This window comes from Diabrotica virgifera, chromosome 7 (genome assembly GCF_917563875.1).
Source record: "Diabrotica virgifera virgifera chromosome 7, PGI_DIABVI_V3a".
Lineage (NCBI taxonomy): Eukaryota > Metazoa > Arthropoda > Insecta > Coleoptera > Chrysomelidae > Diabrotica > Diabrotica virgifera.
The window spans coordinates 95,246,890-95,274,357 of NC_065449.1; the positions used below are offsets into that span (position 1 = coordinate 95,246,890).

General features: G+C 32.3%; 1 protein-coding gene across 1 annotated transcript in view; it reads right to left on the reverse strand.

The window, feature by feature from the left end:
• Nucleotides 1–1,026: 1,026 nt before the first annotated feature.
• LOC126887849 (bone morphogenetic protein 10-like) overlaps nucleotides 1,027–27,468 on the reverse strand; it is a 42,813-nt gene continuing 16,371 nt past the window's right edge. Inside the window, exons 2-5 of the mRNA XM_050655744.1 lie at nucleotides 25,375–25,524; nucleotides 15,786–16,114; nucleotides 6,100–6,315; nucleotides 1,027–1,303 (exon numbers count right to left, since the gene is read on the reverse strand). Of these exons, the coding sequence (XP_050511701.1) occupies nucleotides 1,070–1,303; nucleotides 6,100–6,315; nucleotides 15,786–16,114; nucleotides 25,375–25,524 (929 nt within the window). The 3' untranslated portion in view covers nucleotides 1,027–1,069. The remainder of the gene's footprint in view (nucleotides 1,304–6,099; nucleotides 6,316–15,785; nucleotides 16,115–25,374; nucleotides 25,525–27,468) is intronic.

Sequence of the window (27,468 nt, forward strand, 5' to 3'; positions counted from 1 at the left end):
GCGAAAGCAGAAATTTAGACTGCTGTTCAATCTACTCTTAAAAGAGTAAATGCTTGCATTGAAAATGATATGCAAGAATTTGAACATTTAGGTCGTCACTAAGTAAGTAGTGCCTTTATTTCTTTGTTATATTTTATAGTGTTGTTTGTCTTATTGTTTATTTAATTAAATATATATGTTTACATCTGGAAAATGTTTCTTTGTTTTTTCCATAGCACACTACTTATCCTTAACTTGGTTTACCGGTGACATTAACAGTTGTTTAAAATTTACACGTTTCTTAAGGTATCTCGAGATAGAAAAAAGGTATCGACATGCGGTTTTCGGTATTATGTTGCTAATTTGGTCTAATTTTGTAATACACGATTAAAAATGCATACTTGTATTTAATATTTTCCAAAGAAAACTAGATTTCTGAAAATGATTAAATAACGCCTCCTAGCTTGCATATTACTTAATAGGCTATTTCAAAAATAAGACACATTGACGAAAAAGAGCTGTTTTCAACAAGACCAAGTATGCAAAATTCGATTTAGCAGAACCTGACTTACAGCCATTTTTTCATAAGAAGGTTCCCACTCACCCACACCTCTTATTTGCAAAGGTAGACTTAAACTTGGGAAATCAAATATGCGCAGAATTTTATGAAGAATACGATGATTGGATTTCCGGTGCCCTTTCATTAGGTAAATTTTGTAAAATTTTGATTTTTTTATTTTTGATATTCAATTACGCCCTCTAGCGGAGGACCTACAATTATGAAAATAATTTCCAGGCTTTTCCCGAGGCAACTTTTGTTATAAATATTTTTTCTCAAAGCTGTACTATAAACGGTTCCTGAGATATGGCCGAGAGTCATTTTTATTGGGACACCCGGTACAATAATGTACATAAAATGAACTTTTCAGAACAGCCGTCTCTAGAGTCCGAATAGCTATGGTGATTGCCGATCTCTGTCGCGGAGATAGCACTTAAAGAGGAAGAATATATTTTTAAAAAACTGTTAGAATCTTTATTTATACTATAGTGTACAACACTTATATTACAACATTTTATAATCTAATAGAAACTACCTGCAACCACATTCTGCCACCACCATATCATTATAAGCATAGCGATAGGTTAACACACCGTTAGTGTCTACATATAAAATTGATATAGATCCTAGCACTGTAGGAACGCAACAGGATCTGGTTACTTTTGTAGGTGCCACACTATGTAGTAATGCTTGAACGATTGCATGTTTTGTTGGATTTAGATGTTCAGCAACTGGATAAAAGCATCTTCCTTGGCACTGATAAGCCTGAAATGCATAATTTTATTATTTATATATGAAATTAAAATTTATGACAAACATTTCAGAAGAAATATAAAACAAATATTTAAAAAAATTCTTCTTCCTCTTCGTTGTGTATATACATGACTCTGTCTGTTTTTCAATGTGCCTTTAGTAAGTTGTCATCCCATCGTTTTCGTGGTCTTCCCACTTGATCGTTTTCTTATTGTGGAATCGTCTCTGACCGTTCTTATTACTCTATTTTAGGGGAGTGCATATAGATTTTCACTATAGATTGTAATTGCATTAAGAAATGTTTAATAAACAACATATCAAAAATGTCCTACTCGAGAAGTGGGTGCTTCATTTTTTATTAAACAAATGAACTGCGAAATTAGATGTTTTTTAAATAACTCCGAAAATATAAACTTAAGAAAAAAATTTACTTGACCATTAAAAAATTCAGAAAACTTTACAAAAAATCCTTATATAAAGATTTTTCTAAAATTAAATCTGTAGCTTCTATAATTTTTTATTTATAACGCTAAAGTCAGCCTCCTCACAAACATTGGCGCACTGTAAACTAGCGTTCGGAGAAGTGCACGGTTGAGTTATTTTCATGTAATTCTTTAACTAATGGATCAAATGAAATTTTACAAATTGGACATGAAAGAAGAATAATTAAGATATCTTATGGTTGTAATAAAAAGAAAAAAAATGTATGGGCATAAGTACGGTGTCGGCGGAAAGTGAGACTTACATGAATTTTGTTTAAAAATGATTTAAAAATGTGTAATTAATACAATTTTTCTTATCAAACTCTAAATTTTGCACAACTTACCTTTCAAACATCTTACTAAACGATGTTTCATTCAAAAAAAATCTCAAAAATTTAATTCAAATGATACGACGTCTGAAGAAATGTAATTTTAGAAAACTTCGTAGTTTTACAGAATTACCACCATTTTAAGACGGTATTACTTAAATTTGAACAGATCTATTACAATTTTATAGGGGATTTTTTTAAGCGTAGGATGCAATCTAAATTGTTTTACTTCAGAAATAAAATAGACTATTTCTTTTTGAGAAAATTAAGTAAGATAACAAAAATGTAATACTAAAACCGAAAATTACCAGCCAAAAAAATGTTTATACAAAGTGCTGAAAACTTTTTTCTGTAAAACTTACCTAAAATACATTTAATAATAAGCTTCAACAATAATAAATGTTCAACAAAAAAAATTGTTTAGCTCTTATACAGTATGTCTGCGTAACTTGGAACCTATTGATTACTTTTTTATTATGTTTTACGAAAAAAAATTATTCTTTATAAAATACTCTGCATCATATATAATCTACGATGCAACCATCAAATATCAAATTTTATTAATTTTATACGAGGTATGTCAAAAAATATGAATTTCACTCAAGAGTAAAGTACCTTTATATTTCACAATATCGAAAATTGTTATTAAGAAACGTTGTTTTTAATTAAAAAATATGTTTCAGTGTTCAATTACATCCTTCTAATTAAAATATTGTGAATAATAAATGCATTTAACTCGTAAGAAAAATTTATATTTTTTACATACCTCGTATAAAATTGAAAAAGTTTGATATCTCATGGTTGCATCTTGGGTTTTAGACCAGGTAGAGCATTTTATAAAGAATACCTTTTTTTCGTAAAATTGATAATAAAATAGTTATCATAGGTACCTAATTGTAATAAAATGAAAATAGGTATCCGTAATTTGAGAAAAAACTGATTTTTTTTTCGATTAGAATGATGTAATTGTATATTAAAACATAGTTGTTAATTTCAAAGAACTTTTCCTAATAGAATTTTTTGATATTCTGGAATATAAAGGTACTTTACTCTTTAACGGAATTCATATTTTTGAAATAACTCGTATAATATTGATAAAATTTGATATCTGATGGTTGAGTTCTAAATTTTTGACTATCCAGAGCATTTTATGAAGAATAACTTTTTTTCGTAAAATTTATAATAAAAAAGTTTTCCATGTGGTTCCTAGCTACGCAGGCATACTGTATAAGAGCTTCTGTATAAGAATTTTCAAATTGTAATGCCATATTCGGATTCAGCTTAATCAAAAACCAAATAAAAACATAATTGATCAAAGTGAAATGATTAATTCAACTATATTTTTAAAATTATTTATACAAAACAATTGTTATTGTTTAAACAATTAATAAACAATGAGCGGCAAAATCTGCGAGTAGAACTTTTTACTTTAACATGTATATAAACTAACAAAAAAAGTTTTAGAAAAATATAAGCTTGTTTGAATTTTTCCGAAACAATGCATGTTTTCGTTCTAATTGCACTCCCCTATTGTTGTCATTCGGCTTATGTGATCGTTTCACTTTATTGTTATGTTTTTTATCCAGTTATTAATGTTGTCCACCTTGCATCTTCGTCATATATCTGCACTTTAAATTGGTGCAGCATACGTTGTAAATCACCTTAATTTTGAGATATATGTATTGCATCGTCTGCGTAGCAGATTATTTTAAGTTCGTTTTCTCCCATTTGGTATCCTTTTTTAGTTCTCACTTCTTTTTTATTATTTCATCCATGATCAGGTTCAACGATATAGGACTCAGCGAGACTCTCTGTCTTATCCCATTGCCAGCTTCTATTATGTCAGTTAGTTCTTCTACTTTTACATACTTTTATTTTGTTGTTCTGGTAGATATTTTCGATCGTTTTAATTATTCCAAGAGGTGCCCCTCTTACGTAAAATAAATAGATAACGTGGTTTAAAAAAATTGGAGAACATAAGTAAATGTTTTTCGGAACGATAATGGAAGCCCGCCCAGTGTCATAGCGATAGGATTTCTTTTCCGAATACCATGTTTACTAAGGATCGATCCTATAGCAAACGAGGAACGAGAAACAGTATTTGGAAGTCATCTTTGAACGTATTGACAGCTTCACACACTCTGGCTCGCTGGTGACTATAATCAACAAAACAAGCGAATAAATTAAAAGACAAATAAATCATAAAAATTTTACATAACAAAAACTCCAAAACATTCAGGAAACATCCAAAGCAGACCTAAAATGATTATATATGAACTGCTGAGGCCGATCCTCACATATGGGGCAGAAACATTAATCATAACGCAGAAGGATGAACGACTTTTGGGAATATTCCAACGTAAAATACTCAGCAACATATTTGGAGCTAAAATCGACCAAGTCAGTAGCGCAAAAGATATAACTTCGAATTATACCAACTCTTTAATTAACCAGACGTCGTAACTCATTAAAATACAGCGATGACTCAGATGGACTGGACACATACTACGAATACAAGATAACACTATCGCTAAAAACTAACCATATGAACACCTACAGGAAGAAGAAATAGAACAGAAGATGGCATCAGGTCGTCAGAAACGAAATAGAATGACGACGACTCGTGGAGCAGGTCAGGATCAGCAACGGATTGTCGAGTCTAAGATGATGATGATGACTCTTGAGGACATTTTTAAGATTGTTTAAACTTATTGGTAACATAAATCATAAACTGGACATAGACATTATTGATACGTAGTTTGGGTTTCGCAAAGGCCTAGGAACGCGTGAAGCTCTTTTTTCACTTAATATACTAATATAAAGGTGCCTGGATGTCAATCAAGATATATATGTGTCTTATTCACTATAATCAAGCATTCGACAAAGTACGATATGAACAATTAATGAATGCCCTGAAATCAAAGAAGATAGACTATAATGACCTCAGGTTTAGGTATATCGAATTTATACTATAAGCAACGAGCAAAATTACGTGTTAAGGAACAGCACTCAGAGGAAATTGGAATTAGACGTGGGGTGAGACAGGGATGCATGTTGCCGCATGTCGTTCTTTTTAATGCCTACTCGGAAGAGATCTTCAAAAAAGCTCTTGAGGGTGAAGCAGCTAGAATAAAGGTAAATGGAGTTCCCATTAACATTAGATATACGGATGACACTCTCATCTTAGCCGAAAATATTGGGGATCTTCAGAGGCTAGCGACCAGAATAGTGGAGTTTGGACTAGAATAGGGTCTAGCAATGAATGTCAAGAAGACAAAATTTATGAGAATATCGAAAACTGAAAGAAATATCGAGAATCTCTTCATGAACGGAACCAATATTGAACCAGTAGACCAATATGAATATCTTGGAACAATGATTCACTCCTCAGGTGATTAATTTTAGGAAATAAAAATCACAATAGAAAAGGCTATATCAAATTTTAACAAAATGAGAAAAGTGCTCTGCACAAGAGATTTAAAGTTGGAGCTAAGAATTAGGTTGGTGCTACGTTTTCTCGACTCTATTTTATGGAATGGAAGCTTGGACCTTGAATGTGGCATCAATGAAAAATCTAGAATCATTCGAGCTGTGAGTCTACAGAAAAAAACACGTCATAAACAGAGAAGTTCTGAGAAAGATGAGTAAAGGAATGGAAATCTTAAATACCATCAAAACAAGAAAATTAGAATATCTCAGACATATTACACGTGGAAAGAGATACAACTTGCTCCAATTGATTATGCAGGGGAAGATTCAAGGAAAAAGAAGCATAGAAAGACGTAGAACATCGTGGCTGCGCAACCTGAGAGAATGGTACGGTTGTACATCAATTGAACTTTTCAGAGCAGCCGTTCTAAAGTCCGAATAACTATGATGATTGCCAACCTCCGTCGCGGAGATGGCACTTAAAGAAGAAGAAGAAGATCACGATCGTAAAATATTTTTAAAACTGTAAATTTGTGACAAAATTTTTCATTAAAATTATTATTCTTACCTCATAACCACTTGGCTGAACAATCCAAGAATCGTAGTTTATTTCTTTGAAGTCAACATACAGCGGTTTCTTTTTACACGCATTTCTTAATCTTTTCAATTTTTTCATTTGAACGGCCTTTTTAGGAAAAATATCATCATCCCAAATTTTATTTGTTTCTTCTTCATAATCATCTTCGACGCTGCGTTTCTGTCTACTTTTTTGTAATGTTATTTTCTATAATCAAATATATTATGGTATAGTTAGACCCAAGCACTGACATCCAAAGTAAAAGTTATCCTCCAACACCAAATTGTTCTATATGGTCCACATATAGTTCAGTAAAAAGTTACACTTCTTACGAAAACTATGCGGTTTAGCGTGAAGAACGTTCTATACACTGAACATGGTAACACAAACTGTGTTTACATTTCAGTCCCAAAAAATCATCTTTTTTCAAGTAGTTTATATCCAAATAAACTTGAAAATAAGCAAAAAGTAATAGTATATAGTGCAGTTACCTTACGGAATAAACCAGTGAGTTTTTATTATTTATTTATTCAAAACATTACAAAGCATACCGTTTGTAAGGTTAAGTGACGGCCGAAAGGCCAGTTCTCGGAACTAGTTCTGGTTCTGAAACTGGTTCATAATTACTAATGAGTATACCAAATGATACCAGATCCGACCTAACTAAGTTGTCAACAATCATGACTGAAGATCATCAACAACCTCAAAACAAAACCTCATATTTAACTGTGCTTAACAATGCTTCTTCAATTCAATTTCCTTCAAAGCTGCAAGCAATTTTATTTAATTCGCTACCTGATACTAAAATAGAAGAGTACTTAATAGCACTTGGTGAAGTTGTTCATCCACGCAATATTTTATTTTCATCAAGGCTATCAAATAACAGAATATGTATTTATCTCTCCAGCGAATCCCTGGTGGAAAAATTTATGTCCGGTCCAGCAGAAATAACAATTAAAGGCGAAAATCTAAAAGCACGAAAATTGATAACTCCAAACGAAAGACTGTTACTATCGGGTGTTTGCCCTTCTATTTCACATATTCTAAAAAAGAGAATGAGTTAACCAAATTCGGTCTTAAATTAATGTCACCTTTAACCTTCCTTAGAATCGGTAGTCAACTTCCAGAATTTCAACACGTCCTCAGTTTTAGAAGACAAACTTATATTCAACCACTTGCAGATATAGACCTTCCCTCTTCTTTCTTAATGACATATGATCAAACTTCGTATCGCATATATTTAAGTTTAGATAAACCTTCATGTTTTATCTGTAAGAACACAGGTCACATTGCAGCAAATTGTTCAAATCATAATAAACAAAACGATTCCTCTCATATCCAACACCAACCGCAACAACCAATACAACAACAACCAATACAACAACAACCAATGCAACAACAACCAATACAACAACAACCAATACAACAACAACAACCAATACAACAACAACCAATACAACAACAACCACAAGAATCCCCCAAGTCTATTCCATCATCCCTAGAAATGGAACCAAATCATCCAGTCAGTAATTCTAATGCCGAACCTTCACTTAACCAACAAACAGATACTAATTTAATGCCCCCCGTATTAATTATGGAAACTAATTGTATATCTAAGGATCAGTCAACGACCAATAAGAGAACAATTTCGGAAATTAATACTACTCCATCTCCCACTGAAGAATTAAATAAAGAATTTAAAGTACCAACACAAACCAAAAAGAAACAAAAAAAGCAAACTGAATCTACCCGATCAATTCAGGAAATAATGATGCCAACAAAAACAGTATTTCACGATACGTCAAATAATTTTAACTTAACATATGAACAAACACTTGACTTTTTTGAAAATTATACTAGCTCGACTGATCCCATTAGTTTATTACAAACATACACAACGGATATACCCAACTTTATTTACATGTTAACAACAATTAAGCCATATTTTACAGAAAAAAGCATGAAAACCAAATGCACTAAATTAATAAACAAAATCGAAAAAATGCTAGACGATTCCGCTTATCAAGATAGTGATTGTTCGACAAATTCAGCTCCAGAAATAAACTAAAATTTTCGAACCGATACTACAATGGAATGTTAACGGGTTTTATCCCCGTTTAGAAATGCTTAAACATTTTTGTTCAATAATCTCACCATCAATAATATGTTTACAAGAAACAAACTTTAAAGGATATCATAGTTATGACATGAAGAATTATTCTTGTTTCCATAAAAACCGAGACAACGCAAATATCGCTAGTGGAGGAGTTGTTACGTATGTTAACAAAAAATATGAATCAGAAGCATTAGTAGTCAATAGTAATTTAGAAGTAGTATGAGTATCAGTGTCTTTTCCACAAAAAATGAATATCTGTAATATTTATATTCCACCTGACTTAACTATCACAGAAGCAGATATTTCAGATGTATTAGATCAGATTCCCACTCCCAGAATAATCGTTGGTGATTTTAACAGCCATAATCCAATATGGGGATCTCTTGGAATAAATTCCAAGGGCAAAATTTTAGAAAACATAATTACCTCAAAAAACCTAAACGTACTGAATGATGGACAATCAACAAGATATAATATTCATACAGGTACTTCATCAGCTATCGACTTGTCATTATGTGATCCTGTACTGTCAGCAAAATTTTCATGGGATGTAATTCCGTTTTTATTTGGAAGTGATCATTATCCTATTAAAGTCTCTTTTAACAGTAATTATGAAGATACTAATACAACCCCAATTCCAAAATGGAATCTAAAGAATGCCGATTGGTATTTATTCAAAAAGTATATTCAACAGAACTGCCATAGCTTAAAAGAAGTCACCGAAAATCATCATATAGATGAACTTTTGAATTCGTTTATATCATTAATCCATCTTGCCGGTGAAAATCATATAGGTAAAAACTCTACATAAAAGAAATTCATTACCATGGTGGAACGCAGAGTGTACTGATATAATAAAGAAATATAAAAAATCCTTTAACAAATTGAAACGTCACAAAACACTTGAAAATACTATAGAATATAAGAAGTTACGGGCTCAAGCTAGATATATAACTAAAAAGAACAGAAAAAAATCTTGGCAAGAATTTATGTCCTCTATTAATTCCACTATGCCTATAAGCACCGTATGGGAAAAAGTTAGAAAAATATCTGGAAGTAATACCTATAAAAAGATTCCATTTCTATGCAATAACAAACAGATAGTAACATCTAATAACGAAATAGCAGATTTATTAGCAAAACAATTTGAAATGAACTCCAGCAATACCAACTTTTCTAAAGAATTTATCAATACCAAGATGATTTCGGAAAATAAATTAATAGATTTTAATTGCATTGAAGATAATCCTCTTAATATAGCATTTACCATGGAAGAGCTTAATCACTCTTTAAGTACCAGCAAAAAATCGGCGCCAGGACCAGACGATATTCCTGTTAGTTTCTTACAAAATCTACCAGATAATGGAAAACAATATCTTCTTAACCTATACAACAGAATTTGGACTAATAATGAGTTTCCCACAAAATGGACGCAGGCGATAATAGTTCCATTACTAAAACCAAATAAACCACGAACTGATCCCGAATCCTATAGGCCAATTTCGCTTACCAACACAATGTGTAAAATCTTGGAAAAAATGGTGAATAATAGACTAAGGTGGTTATTGGAAAATAATAAATTAATAATCAATGAACAAAGCGGCTTTCGCAGGAACAGATCCACTATAGATAATTTAATTGACCTAGAATCCGAGATAAATGAATCGTTTGCAATTGGACAGGAATGTCTTGCGGTTTTTTTCGATATAACAAAAGCGTTTGACATGGCTTGGAGATACGACATTCTTAACACACTAAGTCAGTGGGGCGTCAAAGGTAATATGCTATATTTCATTCAAAATTTTCTTAGTAAGAGACAATTTAAGGTTAAGATAAATGATACACTATCCAGCACTAAAGACCAAACAAATGGAACACCTCAAGGATCTGTTATTAGTTCAACACTATTCTTAGTAGCAATATACAAAATCTTAGAAAACTTTCCACAACTTGTTAAAGCGAGATTATACGCTGACGATTTAGTCATATATTCAAGAGGAAAAAATATTCTTTCTATACAGAAAAATTTACAATGTGCATTAAATCACCTTGAAAACTGGTCGAAAGCTGTAGGATTGCAATTCTCTACAACCAAAACTAAATGTATTTTATTTTCAAAAAAACGGCAGTCTACAACTCCAGATCTTCAGTTATATGGAAACAACTTAACTTATGTGGAACACTTAAAATTTCTAGGAATGATCTTTGATAAAAAACTATCTTGGAAGTACCACATTATGCACATTAAACAATCCTGTCAATCTGGTCTCAATTTAATGCGTACACTGTGCAATCGTAATTGGGGTTCAGATTGTAAAAGTTTGATTCTTATTTACAAATCTCTAGTACGATCCAAACTCGATTATGGATCAATTGTATACTCATCTGCAAAGAAGACACTTCTTGCTCAACTAGAAGTCATACAAAATACAGCATTAAGAATAGCCACAGGAGCATTCTGTACTAGCCCCATTAATAGTTTACAATGTTTAACCGGAGAACCACCTTTAAATTTCCGAAGAATGTACTTGTCATTAGTCTACGCATCATCCATATATGCAATAGAATCGCATCCCACTTTCCACCACACTATTGCAGAACGTTTCAAAGAAACTTATGTAAATAAAAAAAGAACTAACCCCCCCTTTTACGAGAGAATCAGAAAATTAATCTCTCTCAATAATATTCAATTCCCAAAATTTTTTAATCAGACAAATACAGTTACTCCTCCGCCCTGGACCTTTCCTCCTGCAATATGTGATCTAACTCTTTCTAAATACAATAAGCTTGATACCCCCCATGCAACAATTAATCAATCTTTTCTCAACATACTTGCTTCTTTCCCAGATCATTGTTATATTTATACAGATTCATCTAAGACTGCTAATGGTGTGGGATCGGCAGTTGTAGATTCAAACACTATATTACAATTTAAATTATCTTCCACTTGCAGTATTTACTCTGGAGAACTATATTCAATTCTGCAAGCCCTCATTCACATTCGTACTCAAAAAATTCCAAAATCTGTCATAATTACCGACTCTCTCAGTGCATTACACACGATAGAACAGTTATATACAAGTAATCCTATAAGTATTTTAATAAAAGAACAATTACATTTACTGAAGGACACGATGCAGCAAGTAAGCTTTATATGGGTTCCATCACACATTGGACTTCAAGGAAACGAAAAAGCAGATTTCCATGCCAGAGAAGCAATACACAGTGCGTCTTTAGTGTTAGTGAACTTAGTGCCTGTTTCCGATTACAAACCATTCCTTAAAGAAAAAGTGTTAAACAAATGGGAAAACGAATGGAATCTTTCACAATCATCTCTACACACAATAAAGCCCTCAATTGAACCTTGGTGTGAGATAGACCTAAATCGCCAGCTGTTTGTGAAGCTAAATCGTTTACGCATAGGACATAGCAGACTTACTCACAGCTACCTAATCTCCAAGTCAAATCGCCCTATTTGTGACCTGTGTAATTGCGACATCAATGTAACACATATATTAATAGAGTGTCCTAAATATCTTAATGAAAGACAAAAACACTCCATACCTCTCAATATAAAAGCAGCCTTAGGATCACACTGTAAGCTTACGCATTTGTTTAATTATTTGAAAGACATTAATGTTTTAAACAAACTATAACCACTGTTAACATTTTATAAACCCCATTCTTAATTTGTAAATTATGATATTGTTACCTAAATGTGAACTTATGTAATACCTAATCAAAATGCTATTAGATTTAAGTAACCATGTATCAATGACAGTACAGCTAATAACCCAAAGTGGTTGGTGCTGATAACAATAAAAAAAACGTTCACAAAAATATTCTTCAAGTTTAAAACAAGAAAGGCCCTATGTATAATTGTTCTAAAATCGACGGCTCCGGGGTTACGGAAGGTTTAAAGTTGAAATTTTTTTATATTATTTTGGGCAAATTATAATATTATTACTAAGGAAACTCTTTAACAGTATTGTGTTTTGTAAATAATGTAATTTGCTATTTCAGTAGCCAGTGGTATGATGGTGATAAGAAGCCCTTGAAGGAACGTCAACCCCACCACCTTCTCAAGGGACGCTACTTTTTAAGGGAATATACAGACTTACGACATATAAACCTGTGCTACGAAGAAACCCACTCTGAACTTTCTATGGACAATGTCGAATGAATATGTTTCCAACAGTAAATTCTAACAAAATTATTTTAAATACCCGAAATATTTCTTGCATAATAATGATGATTATATTGCAATGTCTTTCAAGTAAACTTATTCATCAGTTTCAGTCTTCTTCAAATACAACATGGTCCTCTTCTACATTTTCGTCTATTATGGTTGTGTCCCTATTATCACATCTTAGACCTGAGCAATTGGTGCATATGCTTGAGCAGTTTAAACCACTCTTTCTACACTCACAGGATACATTCGTCTTCGTAATTGGTGCCAGCTCTTCATTAATCTTCTTTCGACCCCACTCGAGCGGATTCTTCTTCTCATTCAGCTACTGTTGTACCTGACGGCAGGTTCTGAACGAATGCTGGCTGGGAGCTCCTAAAGTGGGGGGTAGTGCAGCTAACTTGAGCAAATAATGTATAGGCTGCTTTGCAATAACTTTCAAGTAAGTAGAAAAAACAGTCTAAATATTCCATAATTCAAGAAAGGTCTTGAATTCATTCTTTTTAAAACCAGTCGATAACTCTGAACTGACCCAAACAATCAATAGTATCAAAAGCAAATCATCCTGTAGTAGGTACTGATGGACTATCTATAAAAATTTTCTCTAATCTCACAGAAAATGTGTTGGAAATCCTCGTCTCATTAATTAATGATTCCTTCGAAAAAGGTAAATTTCCAGAGTGCCTAAAGACACCCATTATTATTCCTCTTCATAAGGGTAGTGAAAAATCTAATGCCTGCAACTATAGACCTATTGCCTTACTACCGGTACTCTCCAAAATTATTGAGAGACTCATTAAAAATCGACTTATGTCCTTTATCGTTGATAACAACATTTTATCTCAAAATCAGTTCGGCTTTTTAACTAATAAATATACCATTGATGCCATGTTTTCTGTACTACATGAGGTTTATCAAGCACTAAACAATAATCTTTATACTGCCACTGTTTTCTGTGACTATGCCAAAGCTTTTGATTGTGTAAATCACGACATCTTGATTAAAAAACTAAATTTCTATGGAATTACTAACAACTAGTTCGAGCAATTGATACTGACTCTAGTCTCAAAAACATTGTATGTGGAGTACCGCAAGGTTCAGTATTGGGTCCTCTTCTGTTCCTTATTTTTATAAATGACATCTCTAATTTAAAAATCGATGGGAAAATTTTTCTTTTTGCTGATGATACCAGTATCACTTGTAGCAACTCAACTATTGCATCTCTTCATAAAACTATAACTTCGGATCTACTGACGATAAAGACCTGGCCGGACTCTAATTTATTCTCTTTTAATATAGATAAAACAGTAGAATTATCCTATAAAGGAGCTCTTCAACCTTTGCCTCTTAATGTCAGCCAGATCAGTACAAATTTCTTGGTATTTTTTTAGACAGCAACCTCAAATGATCCCTTCATATCGATTCGTTAAGTAAGAAACTCGCCTCAGCTTGCTATGCAATAAGAAGATTTGTCTCAAGGGAACTCAATTTAGCATCTTCTAAAATAACATATTTTTCGTTGTTCGAGTCTCATCTTCGATATGGTCTTCCTTTTTGGGGTTCTAGTAGAGTTGCTCAATTTGATGTTATTTTTAAATTGCAAAAAAGATAAGATATCTGTTTGGTCTCAGAAGATCTACACATTGCAGAAGTTACTTCAGAAATCATGGAATTTTAACACTTCCATCTTTATATATTCTAGAAACGGTTTGTTTAATTCGTAAACACCTTCATGTCTTTCCAGCAAGGCCCAATCATATTTACTCCACCAGAAATTCAATCTTTGATATTTATTTACCGATCCCATCCACTGAGTTAGTAAAGAAATCTATATTATATTCCGCAAAAAAACTTTACAACCATCTCCCTTTACAACTTAAATCTTCAACATCTTTCCCAAAGTTCCGTAAAATGACAAAAGCCTATCTATCTAAAAGACCATATAATTCAATAGAAGAATTTCTTAATGAATAACTAAGAAAATTGCGTTTCATACGCAGTAGCTTAAACTGTCAATTCCTAATGTTGTATTTTATTTGTTGTAAGTATGTCCAATTTGCAATTTATATAAATTTTGCAATTAATTATTTTTGTCTTTGGTTTTATATCATATTTACTACATATTGACGATGTATCTAATTTTAGTAAAATGTAGTTGTTATTTGTTATTTGTTGTTGATATTATTTTTCTTTTGACTGTATGTAAGCTTTGTCCATAAAATTGTAAAAATTTTCAGTGACAATAAAGCATATTTCTATTCTATTCTATTCTATACTGTTCCCGGGTTAATAAAATCCATTAGTTATTGCTGTTCAGCTTTATTTTACTGAAAAATCTAAAAATTACAATAATATCTACATGTACACTCTCCATAACTTTGGAACCGATAATACTGACGACAAACGTAAAAAACTACTAATTTACCGACTTCTTCCCCCTCACCCCCAAATTCCACGCTCAAAATGGTGTAACTTTTACTGAACAGTATGTGGACCATATCGAACAATTTGGTGTTGGCCGGAAACTTTTACTTAATGTCTGGGTTAGACCTTTTTTTGTATCATACAAATAATGATATTATTAATTGAAGTATTATCAATATTATTAAAATGTTACAAACTTGTACATTTTTTTCCTACTACCTATGAATCGCCGAACGAAAATGACACAGAGGCGTTATCAGGAATTACGACATTTTTGAAAAATCCAGCGACAAATGGTTTTTTTTTTATTAAATACGGACATACTTTTCCGGTATTTTGTATTATTTTTCTTTCAGTCTCAAGCCCGGGTAAGAATCACCCCAACATGTTTTCATGCCATTGGGGGTCAAATAAGATATCGTTTGAAAGTCCTTGTCCTTCTCTGGCTTGGATATGCTAGTTGGAACCATAGTAATAAATTTTCAAAGACTACAAATTAATGCCTACAACTGATATTCAAAAGATAATTCTTTAATTTAATGTTCTTTATGTGTTTATATCATATTTTCATTTACTTATTAGTGTGACAAATGTATGAAAAAACAAGCTGAACGAAGAAATAAATTAAAATCTATACCATTGGCTACTACATCAACTATTTAAGCAGATAAATACAATTGAAAGTTAAAAGTCCTCTTAAATAAATAAAATAAAGTATTGGACTGAATTTAAAAATTTAAATACTAATGTAAAAGGAAATACAATAGCTTTAAAACGATATCTTATTTGAACTCCATTGTCATTAAACATGTTTGGGAGATTCTTACACTGGCGTAGGGGTTAAAGTAAAATTATCGAAAATACCAGAAATATGTGTCCCCTTTAACCAAAAGTTGACCAGTCGCTTGGTTTTACAAAAATGTTGTATCAACATGAATTAACTCTTACCTTGGCTTTTTCTTCTTTAACATCTTTTTCGCCATTTTTCGATGAAGAATAAGATAACAGCAAAATAGGATAATCGTGTTCAAAGTCTTCTTCTACTGGCATCAATGACAGTTTTAGATGATCCTTTACCTGTGGTACAAAAGTAGAGACAGTAACCACAATTTTGAGGTATTTGCTTTTTGGATTTTTACTTAATATATCATTAACTGGCGCTGTTACGTCGAAGGATATCCAAGAATTGTTAAAATGATGAATTTGTATTTCTTGGAAGTCCAGAAGATGTTTGACACTGTCATCATAGATAGATAACTTAAGAATTCTTCTAACACCTAAAAATAATATTTTTATTCAATTTTACCTTTCAAAATCAAGATTTAAAAAGAATGAGTGAGAAGAATGAAAGGCGATATAATAATAAATAAAAAAATTTATAAGAAAAAATAAGAGATTCGAATGAATTCGAACAAAATGGCAAGTAACAAGTTGCAGATATTTTTTTTTTTTTTTTTTTTTAACCCCACATTTATTACAATCTATCTATACAATCTAAACCTAAATGTTTAGGTAGATAACAGACAATAAGTAATAGGACTGACAATAATTAGGAATGACATGTAGGGAGGCATCCAGTGATGCACCCCTTTTTTAAAACTTAGCCTACAACACTGACTATTTCTGACATAAACTTATACACATTAATTTAGTACCTATTGTTCACTTAACTCTAACGGAACTTTTCGTTTTAACCTACGAACAGTACGCGGTTTATTCACTAAATTTTTTGCTAACACGTTTGGATGCACTTTAAGTTTTTCTGTATGTTTTTTCGCGCACTTTTTGATGTCATCTTTGACGTATGGTAGTCCGGCGTCCCGATGGATGGCTTCATTGGTTATGAACCATGGAACTCCTAGTATTGATCTCAATATTTTGGACTGAAATCTTTGTATGATTTCAATGTTGGAATGTGCGGCGGTTCCCCATAATTCTATCCCATAAGTCCACACTGGTTTTAGGATAGATTTGTAGATTAATATTTTATTTTCAGTTGATAGTTTTGATTTTTTGCCCAACAGCCAATATATGGTTCTTAACTTATGACCCAGTTGTTTTCGCTTAGTAAATATATGCTTCCTCCAGTTTAATCTTCTGTCCAAGTACATACCTAGATATTTGACTTCATCCCCTTGTGGGATTCCTTTACCGTTTAAGTATACAGCCGGACATGTTTCCCTACGCGTGGTAAATGTTAGGTGTAGCGATTTGTTTTCATTAATTTTGACTCTCCATTTTGTCATCCATTGTTGAATTTTATTTAGATTATTTTGTAAGATTTCTGAGGCTATTTTGGGATTTTTGTTCGATGATAGTATTGCCGTATCATCCGCAAATGTGGCTGTAGTGATATGTGTATCTGTCGGTAAGTCAGCAGTGAATATAAGGTATAATATAGGTCCTAGTACACTTCCTTGGGGCACCCCAGCAAGAATTTGTTGTATGTTTGTGTATTCATTCTCATACTTTACCTGGAAGTTTCTGTTGGTGATATATGACTTTAAGAGTATATAGTAATTTGTAGGTAAATTCTGTTTTAGTTTACATAATAGGCCTTTATGCCAGACTTTATCAAATGCCTGACTTACGTCCAGAAATACCGCCGAGCAGTACCTATTATTTTCAAAGTCCTCGTTGATTCTCTCTACAATTCTATGTACCTGTTGTATTGTTGAATGTTGTTTTATAAACCCAAATTGGTGTGGTGGTATTAGTTTTTTGTTTTCTAGTATAGGCATTAGCTTAGTAAGTGTCAGCTTTTCAAAAACTTTGGATACCACTGGAAGAAGACTAATAGGACGGTAGGACTGTACATTTTCTGGTTCTTTTCCTGGCTTTAGTATCATTGTTATTTGTGCTAGTTTCCACTGTGATGGGAAATGACCTAGTCTCATTATAGAGTTAAATAACTGTGTCAGAAATTGGAAGCCATTCTCTGGGAGTTCCTGAAGAGTTTTTCCTGTAATCAGGTCGTATCCTGGAGCCTTTTTTGGATCGATGTTGTGTTGTATAATATTTTTTACCTCATTTTTTGTGAATCTTTTTTCAGGAAGTTCTAGTTGATAAGGTTTTGTGAGTATCGAAATAATTTCTTCTTCAGTTTGTAGTGAGTAATTTCCCTCATTTGGTGTAAAGACTTTTTTAAGGTGTGTCGCAAATGTTTCGGCCTTTTCTAGAGGACTTCTCGCCCATTGTCCTGTTTGTGTTCTTAGTGGTGGGACTGTATAGTTCTGCCTTCGTAGAGTCCTTGTGGCCTTCCATAACGAGTAGTCAGTAGCTTGAGTTGCATCTAGTTTTTGTAGGTATTCCTCAAAGCTTGCATTTTTTTCTGCTATTATCAATTTTTTTAGGTCTTTTTGTGCTTTATTGAGGTTTGTTTTACTTTGAGGTGATCTTGATAATTGCCATTGTTTTCTGAGTTTTCTTTTCTCAATTATTTTTTCATGTATTGTATTGGAACAGTGTTTGTTCATATGTCGATTTGTAGGTAATGGTGTTGAGTTCCATGCTGCTTCCTGTAAAACTGTGTTAAAATGTTCTACTGCTTGTTCGATTTGTTTATCGGTGTTTAGTGGGATGTCTAAATTGATTTGATTATTTACTTGATATCTAAAATAACTCCAATTTGTTTTGGTGTTGTGTAATATACAGCTCCTTTCTATTTTTGTTATGTTTTTGCTTACAGTTATGATAACAGGTGAATGGTCAGAGGATAAATCGTAACAAGACTTTGGTTTAAAGTATTTTTCATTTATTCCTCTCACTATAGCAAAATCGAGGAGATCTGGAATTTTCGCAGGGTCTGTAGGCCAGTATGTTGGCCCCCTTGTGGTTACTATGTTCAGATTATCTATTAGTATTTCTTTTTGTAGTTCACGGCCTTTGGTATTAATAAGTCTAGATCCCCACATTAGATGTTTTGAATTGTAGTCTCCGCCACAAATAAACCTAGGTCCAAGTGTATCAAAAAAGGTTTTAAATTCTGGTTGTTTAATTGAATGTTTTGGTGGACAATATATAGCTGAAAAAGTTATAGGTCCTGTCCAGTCTTCTACAACTACATTTGTGGCCTGAATATGTGCTTTTTGATAGTGAGTTGTCTGGTAATGTTTGATGTTGTTTCTTATAATGATTGCTGTCCCACCATGTGCAGTTCCATCTGGATGTGTTGTGTGATATATTTTATAGTTGTGAAATTTTATGAAACTTTTTTTCGTGAAGTGTGTTTCTGAAATCAGTATTATGTCTAATTGGTGATTAACTATAAATGCATACAACTCATGTTTGTGTTGTGTCAAGCCATTAGCATTCCATATGGAAAATTTTAGTGTATTAGCCATTAGTTCATTTTTGAGACAAGTGTTGTTAATAAGTTTAGCATGGTGCTCATTTGTTCCATAAGCCCTTTCATCATATTCTTTAAGTCCTGCATGTCATTTGCCTGAGTGACCATTGTAATATCTTGTTGGTTGGTATTTACCATTTGAGCATATGTAGGTCTTTGTGTTGTACTTATATTTGTTGTAGCCACTGGTAGCTGTTGGTTTTGTAGTTGATTCGGTGACTCTTTCTTTCTTAAGGTTGGAAATCTTGCTTCTTGCAGTTGTTTATGTACACTGCATCCTCTGTAATTCGCTGGGTGGTTATTACCGCAAAGTACACACTTTACTAGATCAGATCTAATTTTGTTAGGGCAATCAGCTGTTTTGTGATTTAGAGCACATTTTACACACCTGTATTGATGATAGCAGAAATTTTTTGTGTGACCATATCTTTGACATCTGGTACATTGTACTAATTCTCTTTTTAGCCTTGGGGCTTCGACATCAATTTTTGCGTTGAGTAAATATTCCATCTTATAAATTTCTTTATTATTATCTTGCATTTTTAAGTCCACAAAAAATAGTGGTAGGGGTTTTTTTGTAATTCTTTGTAGTATATTCGTTATTTGTAGAACTATATGTCCTTGGCTCTCTATTTCTTTTTTGATTTCTTGTATATTCACTGTAGGATGAAGATGGCGAATCACTACTCTAAAGGGTTTATCTTGCTTCTTACGATATGTATGATATTCGGTTTTTTTCTCATCAAGTGCTTTTATTATACTGTCGTATATTTCAATTGTTTGGGCCTGTACCTTGACTTGTTCTTCATTCAACACTCTGATTAAATGTTTATCTTTGGCTATAGTGTTTAGTAGTTCGTTTAATGGTTGGATGTTTTTAACACCGGCAATAAATATTGGTGGGGGCTTCTCTTCCTGTATTTTTTCCTCTTCAGTATCTGCTTCTTGTGTCTCTTCATTAATTAATACATTAAATTTATTTGCTGTTGGTGTGTTGAGCCAGTAGTTATCTATTTTGGTTTGTTTAAGTTTGGAATGTTGTTCCGGACTGGTTCTCCCACGTTTTTTATTTGGAACTATTTGCCATTCTTCATCATTTGCTTTGGATGTGGATGGGGGTTGATATTGTGGTAATGTACTTTGGACTGAATACTGGTATTGAGGTTGATATAACTGCATTGGCTGGTTTGGCTGGCTTGGAGCGAAATTTTGCTGAATTTGTGATGCAGGATGTGGTCCCATTTGCATTTGTTGTGGAAAATATCCTAGTTGTTGAACTGTTAAGTTTTGGTCGCTGAGGTTCATTTGGCTAGATGTTGGACATTGAGAGTATGGAAATGGATACTGATTATATCCGTTCGACATTTTGATTTAAATATTAATATTAGTATAAGGTGTTACCTTGATTGGTGGATTCCAAAAATAAAATTCACAACACATTTTTGACACAATCGCCAGCACTAATATTAATATACTTTATTTTTATTATTTAATTTGTTTTGAAATAATTAATTTGGTTGATTTAAATATATAAAATCTGTTTTGTATCACTACACCAGAATTATTTTTAATATTTCAAGTCCATTAAGGTATAATTAGCTTTAAATGGTAAATTGATAACAGTAATTGTTTTATCTACAACCGTCCTCGAGCAAGTTTGGACGACTACTAAGTTGCAGATATGAGAATGAAAGTATTAAGATATAAGTATATGGTAAAAAATGGTTGAATAGTTGTTTATTAATCCAAATGTATATTTCGGAAGTACATTTCTATATACACTTCTCCAAGAAATTAACGCACCACCTTAAAACTGGGTCATTTTTAATGTCTTGAATTTCCTAACCCTGTTGTCCGATTTAAGTGATTTTTTTTATAGCCTTATTCTTTAACATTATCGCTGTAATAATATTGTTGCTATAATAACATATTTTTCTTTGTTCGAGTCGCATCTTCGATATGGTCTTCCTTTTTGGGGTTCTGGTACAGCCGCCCAATTATCCGAAGTTATTTTTAAATTACAAAAAAGAGTAATGAGATTTGTGTGTGTGGCTGCAGAAGAACAACATATTGCAGATAGACCAGCCTGTATGGTCGCCCCCTTAGGTAAATTATTCCGATTCGTTTTTTATGCACAAACTTACTCAAAAAGAGATCCTTATAACAAATCCACAGGGTGCCGGTAGGTGTCGTGTCGCTGTCGGAAAATTGTTTAAAATTTTTTTTAAACAAATTTAAAAAATAAATTTTTTCACTTCGCTCAAATCTTTTTTAAATTACGCGATTTAAAATTTGAAAAACGCGAAAATGCCATTTTCAAGGCTTAATAACTCTGTTAAAAATTATTATTATGAATGAAGTCAGAATGTGACAAAATAAAAGTTTAAAGCCCCCTCTACATGATCCTAAAGAAAGTTGTGTCATTAATTTATTACTAAGCTGTTATTTTTAATTCGATATCAATGAGCGCTAACAGCATATTAAGGCGGCCGTCAATGTGAGTGCGAAAAAGATGCACCATTATGGCAGTGAAATGGTGCATCTTACTCGCACTCACATTGACGGCCGCGGCCGCCTCAATACGCTGTTAGCGCTCATTGTTAATAATTAAAAATAACAGATTAGTAATAAATTAATGACACAAATTTCTTCAGGATCATGTAGGGGAGACGTTAAACTTTGATTTAGTCACGTTCTGACTTTCATAATAATATTTTTTAATCGAGTGTAGCCTTGAAAATGGCCATTTTCGCGTTTTTCAAATTTTAAATCGCGTATAACTTGACAATAATTAATTTTAGAGAACAATCACAAGAGACCTTTTTTGCTCATAATGACCCAAAGAATCTAAAAAAATTTGTACGAAGTGAAAATATTGATTTTTTGAATTTGTTTAAAAAAAATTGTTTAAACAATTCTCCGACCGTGGCATCTACCGGCACTCTGTGGATTTGTTATAAGGACCTCTTTTTAAGTTTGTGCAAAAAAAACGAATCGCAATAATTTACCTAACGGGGGCGACGATACGACCTGGTCTAAGAATAGAAGCTACTTCAAAGATCACGGGATTTTAACCCTTAATCTTTATATATTTTAGAAACTTTTTTTGCTTAATTCGTAAACATCTACATGTACTTTCCAGCAAGACGTAATTATGACTATTCCACTAGAAATTCTACCCTTGACGTCATTTACCTATCCCATCCACTGAGTTAGTAAAGAAGTCTATAGTGGATATACTCTGCAAAAAAACTATACAAACATGTCCCTCTGCAAATTAAATCTGCAACATCTTTCCCCAAGTTCTGTAAACTAACAAAAGCCTAGCTATCTGAAAGACCATATTATTCAGTAGAAGAATTTCTTAATCAATAACTAAGAAATTACAGTACTCTTACGTACACATACTATTTTATTTAAATTTGGGTGTCATATGCAGCGGCTTAACTTATTAGTTCCTATAAGGTTGATTATTTGCAATTTATTTAAATTTTGCAATATATTGTTTTTGTTTTACTTAATTATTTTTTTTATTTATATTGATGATTTATGTAATTTTAGTAAATTGTATTATTTGTTATTGTTTGTTTTTCTGACTGTTTGTAAGCTTTATCTATAAAATTGTCAATAAAGCATATTTCTATTATATTCTATTTAGTGTGAATTTTTGGTTTGTGTATGTTCCATATTTCTGGTTTTCATAGGCCTAGAATTTTTTTGTTTTTGGGTTTTTATTTCTAATTCTCTTCTATGAATCTAAATGGAATAGATATAGAAATAAGATATAAAAGCACGAAGAATTATAATTTTTTTTGGTAGTAAGTAGTAGAAGTAAAATCGAAGAAAATTTCAGTAAAGTAAGTTTTGGTTATTATAACAATATACATATTCGGTCCAGTCTACTACTTTCTACAAAAGATTCTATACAGTTTTTTCAACTAATATATTATAAATCTTCTTTTTCTTCTTCTTCACGTGCCATATCAGAATTATCCGACGTTGGCGATCACCATTGCGAAGGCTTCTCGATCTTCTGCAATATGGAATAATTGTCCTGCATTTGATATCTGAGTCCATTCACGAATGTTTTTTAACCAAGAAACTTGTTTTCTTCCTACACCTCTACGGCACTCTATTTTGCCTTTAAGGATCAGTTGTAATATTTTATATCGACTTCCCCTCACTATATGTCCCAGATAAGACATTTTTCGATGTTTAACAGTCTTTAGCAGTTCTCTATCTTTGTTGGCCTTCCTTAGTACTTCTTCATTAGTTTTTCTTGCTGTCCAGGGTATCTTCAGCATCCTTCTATGAATCCACATTTCCAATGCTTCAATTCTGTTCATGATCGATACTCTTAGCGTCCACACTTCTGCGCTATACAAAAGTACGGACCAAACATAGCACTTGACCATTCTTTGTCTTAGTTCTAAACTGAGATGATTATTGCAAAGAAATGACTTCATTTTCATAAAAGTTTTAGTCATTGCTATTCTACGTTTTATTTCTATGTCTGGATCTAGTTGGTCCGTTATCACAGTTCCCAAATATGTAATTTTGTGAACTTTCTCAACTTGGACTCCGCTTAATTGAAGCTTTGCATCGGGATGTGGGTCACGACTAAACACTAAAAATTTGGTTTTGTTTGAGTTTATTTTAATGCCCATTTCCTCTCCTACCTCGTGAATACGATCAAGCAGAATTTGGAGACCTTCAATATTATCTGACATAATTACTGTATCGTCTGCATATCTTATCACATTAAGTAGTTCTCCGTTGATTTTTATTCCATATGGCTGTCTCTCAAGTGCCTTTTTAAATAACTGGTCCGAGTAAACATTAAACAATGTTGGTCACAAAATGCAACCTTGTCTGACTCCTCGTTGTATGGAGATTTCATCGGTGTAGTTATCTCCAATTTTGACCATAGCAGTTTGATTCCAGTACAAATTTTTAATGACACGAATATTTTTGTCATCTATTCCGATATTTTTCAGTATTTGCATTAATTTTACATGCTGTACTTTATCGAATGCCTTTTCGAAGTCCAAGAAACATGCAAATACATCTTTTCTTTGATCACGGCATTTTTGTAATAGGATGTTAAGCACAAAAAGTGCCTCCCTGGTACCCATAGCATTTCTAAACCCAAATTGGGTATCTTCGAGATCTTCTTCACATTTGCGTCTAATTCTGCTGTGAAGTATTCTTAGGAAAATCTTAAGAGTATGGCTCATTAGGCTAATTAATCGATATTCTGAGCATTTTCTCGCATTGTGTTTTTTTAGGTATTGCGACAAAGATGGATTTGAGCCAATCTGTGGGAATCACTCCGGTGTTATATATTGAATTAAAAAGTCTTACTACTACTTTTATGTTATCATCCTCTATTAGTTTCAGCAACTCAGTTGGTGTATCATCTGGACCACAAGCTTTTCTAATTTTAGCACTATTTATAGCGTGTTCTACTTCGCATTTCATAATTTCTGGGCCGTCAGTACAGTTTTGGTAGAATTCGGCAATATTATTCCTATCATCTTCAAACAATTCTGATATATACAGTTGCCATTCTTTTCTTTCGTGCTCATTTACAATAATTTTGTTATTGTTGTCAATGAGCACAGAGGGAACTCGTTTTTTGAATATGTTACTTATTTCTTTTAGTTTTTTTGTGCACATTAAATAAGTCGTGTCTAGATATCACATCCTCCATTTCATCGCACCTTTCTATCATCCATTTTTCTTTGGCTAATTTGATCTCCTTTTTTATTCTTCTCTGCAGGTGTCTATATTCTGTTTCATTAGATTTGATCAGTCGTCGTTGTTCCATCAATTTCAAGATGTCGTCTGTCATCCATTTATTTTTCTTGATTAAGTTTCTTCTATAATCATTGTTTGTGGCGATTTCGTTAACTTGATTTTTAAATTCACTCCATAGTTCTTCTGGATCGTCTAGTTGTTCTCCGATGTTTTTATTCTATTGTTAAATTCTTTTTTAATGTTATGTTTTATGTTTATATCGTCAAAGTTAAGTACATTGGTTTTTGGTTTTTGTCGCTGAATTCGTTTTAACCTTAGTTTAATATCTGCTACATTATAAAAATATAATATAGCAATAATATATGTAATATATCTGCTATAATATATCTGCTATATTATAAATATTTAATTAAAGTGACTCAGTCATACCTACTTCACTCCTTGCATCTAAACTGAGCAGGGTAAGAATTTTCAATTCAGCACTGACAAATTTTTCGTCTTCATCGGCTGCGGGAATATTAAAAATCAAAAGATGATTTTCTTCGGGATCTTCAAAAACTTCATTTCCTTGAAAGGGCTCTAAAACATTAAAAGTATATATACACTGTGTCCCAAAATATCGTTCATAATCGAGTTTGAAAAAACATAAACAGATCGATTTTTATTTTTAAATTGTAATTTTTTGTTATCAATAATCTAATACTGTTCCTGTTCTTCCTAACATTGTTCCAAAGTTATGACATCGTCAACCTTTTTTAATGAGACACCCTACACCTACATTGAATATCGGAATGAGTAGTCCTCAGCTCCAAAGTAGGGCTCTTTCTTTGTGAGCCCTTTGAAGTGATAACTACTTTTTCTTTACTTTAAATATAGAAACAAATTGGCTATAATATGCTACCTAAATTAAAATACAAACTATTTATCAATGAAATAATTAAACCGAATCGAATGAAATAATTATCAGTGTTTTAGAAAAGAAAGTTTACTGTTCTTATACATATTTTTGACCTATTCCTGTTCTCTGTTACTAAAAACTTAAAAAATAAAATAAAAAAAAAGAATGTGTGTACTTTGTACGCACGTAAGAAGTTATACTTCTATTATATGATTTCAACGAAAAAAATATACTTTAAACAGTTTCTCTACTACTTTCCAAAAATTTTTATTAAAACAATAAGTACCAAAAATTAAAAAAATAAAAGAATAAAACACACACAAACACATTGAAAAATGCCACAAATGATTTCTGAACAATAATTGTTGCCAAAATTTTTATTTAAATACGTATTTTCTGAAAAAAATTATATAATAGGGCTTTTCATCGATTGTCATTTGTTTCGAGCTTCTGTCATGTGTCAAATAATATTAATATATCTACGTCATACGTCTCTGGTTTGTATCATTGTTATATAGCAATAACGTATGACGTAGATATATTAATATTATGTGACACATGACAGAAGCTCGAAACAAATGACTGTGAATGAAAAGCCCTATAATATACTTACAATCATAAAATCTATAAAAAAAAATAAAAAAATGATATAACTTGCTTTGGGCTTGAACCTACTTCCCGTGTATCCCGCCGTACGAGAGTCTAAGCGATTTCAAACTGCACCACCTTCGCGTATACGTCATGTGGGAATATACACAAACTGAACAACTTTTTGACATTTTGTTTATATGAATTTTTATTAGTTTGATTTTTGTCGAATTAAAATACAACAATATATAGAGTAAGAAAACGATACATTAGATGAAAATTTGTAGAAAGTTTGTTCGTAATCAGATTATGTAAATTAAAGCATTGCCTACTAGGGGTATAGCATAGCAAGCACTAGGTAAGTACATTATTTTTTTTACATTTTCCAAATAGGTATGAAGATCATTTTTTATTGGAATACAACTGAAAAATTTAGAATTACGTACCTGTGGCTTTTCAAAACTATTTAAAAAGTCACTATAATTATAAATTTGATTTTATTTCTGTCCTCGCAACAATAAAACTAATATATTATACATTTTTGTTTACCGATAACCTCCATATTGAACAATTATTGACAGATCATTTCAACACCCAATCAGAGCCCGTATAAAGACTAATACCAAACTGTCGGTGTGCGCATGCGCGCAGATCAATATAAATTCACCCTTAATCTCAATCGCGCCTAAAGAAGTATAACTTCAAAAACCACAAATGAAAAAAAAACAAACAAAATAATTCTATTAAAAAAAATACAGATTCATGTAAGGATAATCTTTAATATTATACTGAATAATATAATATACAAAATATATATGTGTTATTCATATAAGAATCATGATGTATGTGAAAATTAGGTCCATGTCACCAGCCCCCCGTTTTTCAATTTGAGGGTCAAAAAAAAGCTCATTCGTTTGTATTGCGTTAGTACTGGATTGTATCACCCTTCATTCGTTTGTACTGCCCCCACCCTTTTAAATCTGTCTGGAGGGGCTGGTGACATGCCATCCCCCCCTTTTTCGATTTGAGGGTCAAAA